Source organism: Pterocles gutturalis, unplaced genomic scaffold, assembly GCF_000699245.1.
Source record: "Pterocles gutturalis isolate BGI_N339 unplaced genomic scaffold, ASM69924v1 scaffold18158, whole genome shotgun sequence".
In the NCBI taxonomy this organism is placed as follows: Eukaryota; Metazoa; Chordata; class Aves; order Pterocliformes; family Pteroclidae; genus Pterocles; species Pterocles gutturalis.
This window is the reverse complement of record NW_010123512.1, coordinates 1-12,412: the sequence shown is the minus strand read 5'-3', so window position 1 is coordinate 12,412 and position 12,412 is coordinate 1. Positions and strand designations below refer to the sequence as shown.

Here is a 12,412-nt window from a genome sequence, read left to right as displayed (position 1 = left end):
CTTAAGAGAAGGTTAAGGACATCTTACTGTTGTCTACAACTACTGAAAGGGATGGTATAGAGAAGATGGACTCAGGCTCATCTCAAGAGTTCCACAGTCTAAGAAAAAGAGACAAAACCCCCAACTTGGAACACAGAAAATTCCAACTGATAAAAGGAAGAGAATTTCTACTATGAGGGTGGTAAACAATGCAACAGGTTGCCTGAGGAGGTTCATCAACTGGACAAGATCCTGATCAACCTGCTCTTACTGGTCGTCCCTTGAGCATGAGGTTGGACTAGCTGACCTCTAGATGTCCCTTTCAGGCCCAAAGTATTCAGTAAGACCAAATTGTGTCTTTTGTTCTGCTGGCAGACTGAAGCCTTCCCTACAAAGTTAGAAAGTGAGTTTAAAATGCATTTTCTTAAGTTAGCCGGTTAATTATCTAGGCTTACATGGATGAGAAAGAGGTAAACTAGCACAACATCATACAGTACCCATATGAATTTCACAGTATATGTATCCCAGACTGTTAGCAATTACTTAACAATTAAGACTGCCCACAAAGACAAGTAACTTTTGAATTTCATTGGTGATTCCTTCCCTGCACATTGATCGGGGTTTATAAAGCACCAGCAACAAGGTAGATTTTATTTCCATCTCTTTCTGTAGGGCAGGGTTCCACAATCTATGGAAAATTCTCAAAAAGATCTCTTTGGAGGTGTTTCTCTGATTAAGTTTGTTCAAAATCTTCCTTCTGGAGTACAGGAGGGATTATATCTAAAATACTCAATTATCTAATGCCACCAATTATAAGTTGTAACAAAGTGCTGTATTCCTTTGTCTTAACCTGATCTTTTAATTATGTTATGTTACACACATAACATTTCTACACAAAAAGTATGGGTTTAAGCAGTAATGCATACAAATGCCTTCTTAGATCAACTCCTGAAGTATGATCTATCATTATAAAGTATTATACATTACACATATATAAAATTGCTAGCTCTAGGAGGTAGTAATTGTATCTTTTTCATGTTCACACAATCACTTGCATAACACAGCCACAAGAGGAAGCAAAAGGAAAATGAAAAACATAATAACACTAAAGACTGTATCAGTAATACCAGATTTCAAATAATTTCATAGACATCCCATAGACAGATCAATGGGGCTTTGAAGCTGATTCTAAGGGTTCTCTAAGCTTTTCCTTGGGAGGAAAACTAGATTCATGTTTGTTTAATTGAGCCCATTGAGATATTAAGTACTAGAATCACAGCCTTACCTTATGGAATTATGATAATAAGGCCCCTCAGCAAATTGATTATTTCCTCACTTATCTCAGATGATGAGAATTTGTTACCCTTTTAAAATTTTGTAACTGTGTATTACAAAACTGCTGCTACTCAATCCCAGCAGTTTTAAGCATGAAACAGCAGATTTGGAATATTTTTTAAAAAATTTCTTGTTAAATAAGGGTGCAAGCTGATTTTGTCTGAGACCTATTAACTAGTTTCCAAAAGAAGCACCCCAGAAATGAGCACAAAGCTAACACATAGTGAGAGTGCTTCCAGCCGGACTTGGACAGCAGCCTTTTTAGAGATACTACATGCACCTAGAAGTACAATACTCATGAGGAAATGCAAGAATTCATTTGTAAAGGGTGCCACAAAAGACCATTATTCTGCTTTCTGTAATCAAAAAGATATCTGAAGTTTTAATAACATTATCTGAAACAAGAGCCTTTAACATTAAAATCCATAATAAATGATGGAAACAACTAGTGTTTGACTTAGAAGCAAATCCCACATCAAAATACTTCTTAGAGAACAATTATTCAGTAAGAAAACAGTGGCATCTGAAGATGCCAGCAGAAACCAACAAGTATGAGACTGAGTTTCCTTCTTATAACTGTCAAAGACTAAACCAGCGCAAGGATCACCTGTATTTTGGCACAGAATACCTATAACCCCACAGAAAAATGCAACCACCTCTGTATATACTGGGACAACTGCTAACAACCAGCAACATTGTGTAAGCTAGGCTAGGAATGTAAAGAAAAACTAAATTACATTTAACTGCATTGAGATTTAGTTAGAATACCAGTTGTAAGAATTCAGACATCCATACTGTTTCCTAATTCTGCATTCTTCGAACACCCACTCTCTGATATCTTTTACCTTTGTCACATTTTTATCTTGGGAAGATGAGACATTTTACAGTGCAAATATTTATCTAATGGATGATGACAAACATCTGTGTTGCATATTCCCAAGTATTTTAATTCCATGTTAGCCTATATCATGTCAGCGTAGTCCCCCTGTGCAGGGGCTTATAAATTTTTCAGATCCCTGCAATCCGAGTTTTCTATCAGTGTCACCTTTGTGAAGGGTGTTTGGCTTTTGTCCTTAATATTCCTCCTTTTTAAGCAACCACCACTCTGAAAGATGCAGAAAACAAGACTGAGGACACTGAAATAGAAGAAAGAGTTACTTTTCTCTATCAAATGCTAATTCACCTGCCCTGATCTCCTCTCTTTCACTGACATGTGTCATGAATAGGATAGGTGTTCTAGTTCTTTCAAACAAAAGTGCTTTTAGTAAAAAATGGCATATATATGTAATTTCTATCATTTGAAAATCGCTTAAGTTGATAAGAACTGCAGGACAAAACATTATTTTGCATCTTACATAGAATAAAACTAGCTCATTGTTCCACGAACTGAAGCTGATACAGAACCGGTTGGAAACATCTGTTTTGATACTTATCTGCTAATGTAAGGCTGTCACTAAACTTGGATTTTCAATATCACTTGGTAGATTTAGGATAATTCCTCATGGCTTTAAAAGTACTTTTAACATTACTGTGGCAGTTTGTGACATTTGCATTTCTACCTTTGTATGTTTTATGGAATATACAACGGAATTGTATGCACTTTTTAGATCAGAACTCTGACTTTTCAAAGGATAAGTAGCACTTCTCAGCATGAACATACTGAGAAACAGAGATGAAAATTAATATTGAATTGTTTGAAATGTCCATCTTTTGAGTGAGAAAAGTGGATACACTTACAGCTTAATTGTTTTCTACCTTGTGCAGAAAAACAGAACCAAATAGAAACTGCTTATCTTCAACAAAATGTAAGGTGCAGGCTGGGGCACTTTCTTATGTGTGAAATGCACAGCAATGAAGTGAAAAGGCACATCCATTGGCTGCTTGTTGTTTTTTAGGTGGTGGTGTTTTTGGCAGTCACACCTAATCTAGGCTTTTCTGGGCCACCTCCACAAGATTTTGCAACTTTTACTACTTGCACACAGAATTTAGTCTTAAGTAATACCAAATGTGAATACAAACTTCAAAAACTTCTAATAAAGACTTTAAGGTTTATAAACCTTAAAACATGACATGGCATAATTTAAACTTACTGATGTCATCTAGATAAGCTGTCATGGTGGAATACTGAAGACTGTGGCATTTGAAATAGAAACATAGGCATTTCCAGGCATTTCCCCCCAGTTTATTCTACTACAGCGAACAGCTGACCTGGGGCTGGGTTGTGGTTAGTATTGTGAGGCATCTTGATCCCATTTTATGGAGACGACACGTTGTGTGATTCTTTGAATTGGCAATACAATGAAAAACAGATCTGTGAAAATGGTATTCTTTGTTATCCTAGATCTGAGCATGTATACTGATATTTCTGTTGTTTTGAGTGACAATGAAAAATTGTAGTGCTTTTTCATCAATTGCCTTTGCAAAGTCTACCAAGCTAATTAAAAGGGAGCAGGACAGTACCTATTCTGCATGATCAGAATAACTTCTGATGGGATACTACCTGCTTATCTTCAGTCACCCAAAAAGTTAGCTACTGAGTCTCTGGCTATTTCTCTAGGTTCTCACACAGGACCCATTCAACCATTAAGATCCAAGACTTCAGGTGACAGAGGTAAGTGGGATGAACACCTAGAGGTGTAGTTTTCTGCCTACTGTCCACAGCAGAAGCCCACCTGACTAGTTGAAAGACCAGATCTCTTCAGATGGTTCACAGCAGAGAAAAACCCCTCTAAATCCAGGCAGCCGTATCTAGGCAATAGGGAAGTTTAGATGTAAAAGACTTAACCTAGTCTTGAAAATGCTTGATCTTGACCTTGACAGTAAAAGCGAGAATTCCGTTTTACCAATTGTGGTTTTCCCCCTAAATCCCTTATCTTGTGAATGTTATTAAATAAGTAATGACTGAGGAAGGAAACCTTTCCTAACCTCTATAATTACCTGGTTTGCTTGGCAGAAATATATTTGAGATAAACTGGAGCAAATGGCAGTGCAAAAGTGGTGGACGGCACATGAACAGCCAAAATCTCCTTGACACGTGGCTTTTGAACTTTAACGGAAAAAATATTTAACATTTAAATTTTTATCAGTTTAAATTCTCAGTTAACTTATGAATACAATATTAGAAACCAGGGAGTCTGGACTTCGCCACATAAGTGTTATAAAACATCAAAACTTAATTATGCTTTTACCACCTTAACTAACATCTTTCTCTTCACTGATGCAGAGTAAGGAGCACCAGGTATTAATGCCTAACCGTATCTTTAATTCCTAAATCAACTTCTTGATGGCAGCCTTTTCTTATTCAACTATTAAACACAACAAGTGCAATAAAAACTGACACAAATTAAACAAATTGCAGCATATATTCTGTCTTTGCCTTCTTCTGAACAAATGTCTACGACTCCTGATTAATGCTTTCTGGCATCTTGTGCATTGTGAATTTATGTCAATTTAACATTTCAGTGACTAAGCTACTTTATAAGTCAATTAAAAATTCAATAAAAAAAATTCAGCGTTTCTCTCTGATATCCTTGCAGATGTATGTGTGAGAAATTCAGAAGAGCTCACATTTTAAAAGGAGATAAAACTGCATGCATACACTCTTAGTGCGATGAACGCTGCATATTTGATTTAATCATCTCCCAACCCATCTACGCATTCTCTATCAATGTACATTACTAGGACTTAGAATTTCTTATAGCTGATGTTTTTGTAGCTACTAAATTGAACAGTGTTTTTACTTGGATTTATTACTCATACTTAAACAAAGTTAGGGTCTTAAAATGCGGCCACGTTCTTAGACAAGAGAACCGTATGCAGTCAGTTGTGCTCCAGAAGAGACATGTTCCACTGGGAGAATGCAAATACTTGTTTCTGATGTGTTTTTAGCCTAACAGCTGAAAGCAAATCTTTCCAAATGTGAATCAATATCACACTTTCAAATAACACTGCTGACCCTGCTTTGAGTGCAAGGCTGGGCATGACAACCTCCTGAGGTTCCTTCCAACCTGAATTATTCTGCGAGTCTAACAATTCATTAGAGTTGTGAACTCCTGATATATATTTCAATCAAACTTTCTCAAGTTTAGCAATAAAATTTGAAACAAACACCAGTCATTTCAGGCACACAAAGAGATCCACATCGCTCGTGAGGTAGCAAGGCATACGCTCAGTGGCAATTTACGCATTTCTTAGAATTTTTTAATCACTCAACAATAGTGAGACAGTAATACAGGGTGAGATCCATTTTATCGCACGTTAGATAAAATAAATCACTTTCTGGGAGTCTCTCTTACTTGGTCAACTATAAGGGAGTCTAAGACAGGTATCTTATATTGGGATACTGAACTTTTAGACACCTAGCCAGATTAAGCAGATTTCAACACACATTAAGTAACAATTAAATTCACATGCTATCCTTGAATTTAGTGCATATCTTATAACTGCATTACTAACGGATGAGTAGTGAATTGAGAATAATTCAATACTGGTACCTTGTAGCCCCCAATTCAGGAACAATTATTAAAAAATGACCCTTGCTACAGGCCCTGCTTCAGGACTTACTTCAAAGTCTTGTGAATGTGGCAGACATTGTACCCCTAACTTTATTTATCTGAATCATGCTTTTACAGCCACAAAAAAGATGTCTTAAGTATTGCAACATTTCATTTATCCCATCAAACTCCCTAGAATCTAGAGCCCTGAACAGACACATTGATTCTCTACACATTTTAAGGGAAGAGATACACGAGGACATATCTTCTACAAACGACAAGAAGTCAACGAAAACCTTTATGTGGAATTTCCCGCCTTTCTTTTCAAGGGTGAGCAATCAGATTACTTTCAGTCTCTAAAAACATCTTTTATTTAACCACAAAAATACAGGTCAAGAGGCCACGAGAAAGAATGGTGCTCTTGAATAACTAGTACAATACTTCTCTCAATCAACATTGACCCAGAATAGCATTAGAAACCACTGTCAGGATAAGAGAAAACTGACAGAAAGACCTGAAGCACAAAACTGTGCATTGAAATTTTGCAGATTTTACCTCCAGTTCTGCATTCGCTCCAAAGCCTGTACCCTGTGGACTTATCACTAAACAGTATGAAATGCAATACTAATAATACAAGTTTCAAATTGTACTTCAAGATGGCAAACCCTGCACTGTACACATTCTGCTGTACATGAATAGTGATAAATTTCTTATCTAGCGTAGCTTGAAAAATCAGGTTAACTATTCTAAAAGACCATCTATTGCACTTTAAAATGCCACAATAATTGTAATTTGAAATCAAAGCCAAATGCCATGCATATACAACAACAATGTAAATGCACATTTTGGGGACAGATATTCATCCTATAAAAATTTCACTGACAGGGACAGTCTGTATCTGCTTGTGTAGATAGAATAACAAGTCACAGAGTTTTCAATTAACTGTATGTTTCATTTTTGCTTTTGTTAAAGAGGTCGTGGATGGCAGCAGAGAGGAAAACTGCTGGCTGTGCTTCAGCTAAAAGAAAGATGAAGCTGGCTCGTTCCCCAAGATTGAACAGGGAATCTTGGTTTGGAAAGCCCTCTCACATGCAGAGTGGGGAGAGGGACTAGCAAGAAGGGAGGCTGCTGGAACAGTGCTGGCTGGGAGACTCTAGGGAGGAAAAGAGAGTTTGTCTAAAGTAGGACACAGGTCTACAGTGCAGGCTCAGATGATCCGCAGAAAGTTTCCTAGAAGCCCAGAGAACTGTATGGAAGGTGTTTGAATCAGAAAGCCAGCAAAGGTTGCTGGAGCAGATTGCAAGGAAACAATTTGTCCTACAAAGATGCTGTTTACAGGAGACTGATTTATTTTTAAGCGTTTCTGGCCTGCCCAGCTGATCCAAGTTTCCTCTATTTAAAGAAAAACCCCTTATCGTAAGTTAGTAATTTTTTGACATCACTCCAACAAAGTGTGGTTCTAGAGACTAGAAGCCTGTAGATGCGCTCACTGTAGGGAAGGCAGTGGGACAGCTCCAGCGCTGGCCTGACTGGCAGACTGCCACAGCACTGCCAGATGCAGCAGGTCTGCAGGTAATCCTCAAGCTAAAAATGAGATTGCTGGGGGAGGAGGAGAATAATGCCATATCCTCAAGTTAAGCCACCTATATAGCACTGAGGGACACAGAAGGGTGGGTTTGTTACTCTATTTTTTCCCCTTGTTTTGAAAGAGGGAGAAAGAAAGAGAAAGGAAGAAGGAAGGAACATGGGAATGACATAACAGCACAGACGTCATTGACAAAGTTCTTGGGGGAGCTGTGGGACAACAGTGAATCTTTGAATGTAACTGAACAATCAAAGGCAAAAAACCCCGTAATTTCTGGCCAATTCAGAGGCCTCTGGTAGGGCTGGGGGGACCTCCATGGAGGAGCTTAGCAGAGACAGAACCTGCTTCAAGGACGGAAAACAAGCACACTTGGTTGAAAGGCAAGGAAGCCAGACCTCCCAAAATGCTTACGAAGAATGCGCAAAGAAGCAGGAAGATGCTGGGGTACAAGAGAGGCACAGAGGCGTTGTGCAGCTTAGACTGCCAAAACCCAAGAAGAACAAAACAGGCAGTATCAGCAGGGGGGCTCTTCAGACCCACAGCACCACCTCCCTCAGCTGTGCAACTGCTGGGAGAGAGAAAAGGCTGATAAACCTTCCCATGGGGTGCACTCTTGGAAAGCAACATAAGAGTGGGCATTATTTCATGCAGACAAGGGTCCTGAAAGGCAAGCACACAACGACTGTGGTCTGAACAGGACCAGGAATGCAGCTGGGCAGTATGCCCAAGGAGGGAAAACTGGGTGCTGGATTAGCTAGTGCCAGTACTAAGTTGGCCAAGTTTACCATATCTTTGTGTGAGTGTGGTTTAATTTTGGGAAGCAGAAAGACAAATATGTCCGCTGTCTTGGCCTAGAGACACATGGCACAATGCAAAAGACATGGACCATGCCTGAAACGAAACCCAGGAAGACAACCTCGGTTATGAGGATGGCTCAGATAAATTATAAGAGAAGCTTGGCACCAACCTTTAGTAATACAACAACACCCTTGATAGATCTGTGTGAAAAACAAACCAGACTGCTAATTTCAATGAAGTCTAGAGAGGAACTTCGGGTCATTTAAAAAAAGGGTCTTTTTGTTTGTTTAGTAGTTCAGTACAGGTGAGTTTGGATTTTAGCAAGATTTCTGATATATTTGCCAGATGCTTCAACACTGATTTATGGCCTGCTTGGCAGCTGCAGAAAGAATATTTCATTTTCTGGCAGATTTGAGTACAAATTTGTCAGCCAGGAATGGAACCACAGCACCACTGAGAAGAAAAACCTACAGATGCATTTAAAAAAATTAAAACCAATTCTACTTATGTAATTTTACTATATATACAGTAGAATGATTCACCTTTAAAAAAGGTTATCTTAAAGGGGAAATTCCAGTCCATGAGGTAGAGTTTCTTACTGCAAGAATATGATGCAGAAACAAAAACTGTAAGGAAGTAAGACAACCAGGATGTTGATTCTGCTTAGGCAGAAAGATGTTTGAGTGACTAACCTCAAAGAGCTCCTTTTGAGTCCTCCTTTCCTTAACAACAGCTAAGGCATCTTAGAACACATGAACTGTAATATTCACAAAAAAGGGCTACCTACAACATGAGCTGAAATCTTGACAACTCCAGCTGAAAATCAGATCTATGAGACACTCTATTTGCTAAAAAATATTGAGGAACAAGAGAAATAATGACCATTATTACTGTTTCTTTGAAGTTCAATGATGAAAGCCAAAGAAAGAACATGTAAACATCCCAGCTGAAATGGTTGAGGAATTCTAGTCATAACTTCCCTGTCTTATTGGCATGTTTGGACTTATTTTAAACTGCAGCAAATTTGTGTTGCGGTTATGAAGCATAAATAAATCTAATAAAATATTAAGATGTTGAGGGTGTGCAAGCTTATTATCCATAATTTACCAAGTATTTTGAATGGCACATCATATTAAGACAGCTCAATTTCACATGTAGAGCCTTACTTTCCTAAATTAAACTTGCATATTTGGGAAGGAAATAAAGCTTTCAATTAAAAAGTAATAATCAGAGCACAGAAAATGCAACCGTATAAAGTCTAATTCATGGCACTACAAACCACGTTTGTACTCTGTAAATTCAACTGTAAAGAGTTTTTGTCATGTCAATAAGTAGGGATAAGAGATTAGAGAAGATAACTCAGCATGAATGCAGTTTGTGAACCCTGTAGAGGAAGTCCCACAAATAAAGGAACAAGATGTTAAATAACAGAGACTATAACATGCTGTAGATGGAATGTAGAGTTGGGATCATGAGAGGAAAAAAAAAGGTCTATTATTAATCCAGATTAGATGGCCTGGTATACTTGCTTCAGCAGTAAATTCTACTTTAAAATCCCTAGAAAACAACAAAAAACCACAAAGAACACATACGCAGCATCCTGCTTCCTGAAAGCTGAACACAATACATTGAACAAATCTAATTTCATGTCAATTTTATCAACTACAACACGAGCAAAAGCTGAACAAGCAGGCTGGTCTTGCAGGTGAAATACCAGCCTTGTGTCCAATCCCTGGGCAATCACAGCAGGTTTACACTATCCAGCAACCTCCACCTCTATCTGCTTTACAATGTTTTGCCAGTGAAGTCTGTCTAGTTCATATAATATGTGAGGGGAGTGATTGCCTTGTTTCAACAACTTGCAGAGCACTGCTATAATGAAGCATTAACCCTGAGATAGCACTGGATACCAAAAAAAGAAAAAAAAAGCATTATGATTAAAATGTCTATTTGTGGAATTCTGTAATTAAAAGCAGAGGAGGAGAAGTATGCTGTAATGATGACAAATTAACAAGTTAGCAAAAAGGAATTAAAAAGTATGCTCTTAATGTACAGAAGTAGAAATAATTCTGTCATGACTGCTGAAACAGTTCAAAACGGAGGAAGTGATTGTTTTTCAAAGACAGAACATGAAAATAGAAGTTCAGCGATCCACAGTGTTTGGATGAATTTCAGCTAAAAAAAATCAAACGAAAACCTAATCAAAATGAAAGAACTCCAAAACCCCAAGATGTTTGCTTACCATACCATCAGAACTCAAGGGCAACAATGATTTATGTAAATTATTGTCTCCTTCCTTAACTGCATACACGTTTGTACATCAAGCACCTCCAAGTTCTCTTACTGGAGCTACTAATCTGCCCAGTAAACTCCTCTAATCATCTTAAAATTTTTGTGATTTGTCACTTCCTGACCCCAAAATTACTTGCAATAGATAATCTGAGGATCAGAAGTGGCTGCTCTGCTTAGGTCCTCGATCTGGAAGATGCAAGTGCTACTGCCAGCCTAGGAATGAAGTGCTAAAGCAGAATAAAGCCATTGCTTTACTTATGGAGACTACAGTATGACAGATCATGAAACACTGCATGATGTTTAATTAATTTAACAATTCCTTGCAATATAGCACTAAGCTGTCACACAAAATGTCAAGACACGTTAGAGAAAGAATTAAAGAAACTGTGTTAGAAATGTGAGAATAATTGTTTTCATTGTGCTCATTCTGCTGCAAACAGGGGAAAAAAAAAAAAAAACCCAAGCCCACAGAACATATAGATTGTTTGTAAAGAACATACCTATTAACTCCTTATTTCTGACATCTAAGGCCATGTTTCGTAAAGCTGTAGCAACTGCACATACCACCCGGTCATTGTCTATTCGAAGCAGTTCCACCAGGATTGGCAATCCTTTTTCTTTGCGGACAGCAGCGCGGATATACACTGACCACTGTAAAGACACATGGGAGAGCGTGAAGAAGAAAGCGAGAAATCCCCTACAGAAAGCAAGGCATCTGACGTTATAACAGATACAGAGGAAGTGGTAACAAAAGCATGTTGATGCAAACTGAAAAAAGGGGAAATAATTACATTTATGGTGCCAGGTAACCACTTGATTTGGAAATCTGCACAAATTTCTTACGGTGGCAGAGAAATTACATGATGGATTGACTTTACTCCTAGCACACCTGGTTACATTTTTGCAGCCCAAGTCTGCAGATGACTCGCTTTGCATCAGCATTTCCTATGCAACACCTGATGATGCTTGTTCACTGCTAAACCAACAAAATTTATATTACAAAACATATATTACAAAACATGTTCAAGAGGTCTGAGTATTTCTTTATTATTACCATAAGAACTATTCAGTCTAAAAAAATGAAAATGCTGTTGTAATTTCTCCTGTGATTGTCAACTTGTTCAGAAGGAAAAATAAGGACATCTATATGCCTGTTTTGGCACCTGTAGTGGTTCTAACTGGAAGACTACTGTATATGGAGGAGTTCTAACTTATTCACACAAGAGTTGACCTGAGGGAAGCGCAGCCTGTGCCATGCTATGCTGCGTGTGCCATGTGGCTGCAGGATAACCCTAGTGGCTGTTTGAATTGGAGAAGCCTGTAGGCATCTCCCATTTGGCAGCTGGTCATGACACCACTGGCATGCCCTTGTCTTTATCACTAAGTGAAGCAGCATGTTCTCATGTGAGAATCCTTTTTGTTTGACAGTAGAAATTATAAATCGAGTTGTTTACTTCTAAGAAAATCCTCTAAGAGCTCTAAAGACTATCATGCCACTGAATCTCTCCACAGATGGGATCTGTGCAGCATGCTGTGACTAGGAGGTTCATCCAGTGCTGCACAACTTGGGGTTCCCAGCACCTGAAGGGATGAAAGATTAACTATACTATTGTCTTCTTCACTCCACTATTAGCTTCACAAGTTGGAAAAAAAATGTAAACAAGACCAAAACTGGACCTTGTGATTTTAACATCTATGGGAATTGCCAAATTTCAGATGTTGGGACACCTGCAGGATGCACAGGACGGTCTTCTCAGCACAGCCCACTTCAAAACAAGCCATCTACTAGACATATATTCCTTCCCACATTTTGAATTCTTCTCTGGAATTTTAACAAAGTTCCCATTCATGTTCCTTGTACTGATAGTTGAAAGCAATTTATTGAAGCAGAGCTTCTCCCTCCTTTCAGTGCAATGGCATGGATGCTTAT

General features: G+C 38.3%; 1 protein-coding gene across 1 annotated transcript in view; it reads right to left on the bottom strand.

Annotated features, from left to right (window-relative positions):
- The window catches only part of LOC104465044 (catenin delta-2-like), a gene marked incomplete at its 5' end in the record, with an annotated part of 73,425 nt that extends 62,292 nt beyond the window's left edge, over positions 1-11,133 (bottom strand). The window contains 1 exon segment of the mRNA XM_010077937.1: positions 10,983-11,133. Coding sequence (XP_010076239.1) covers positions 10,983-11,133 — 151 coding nt within the window.
- Between the last annotated feature and the right edge of the window lie 1,279 nt (positions 11,134-12,412).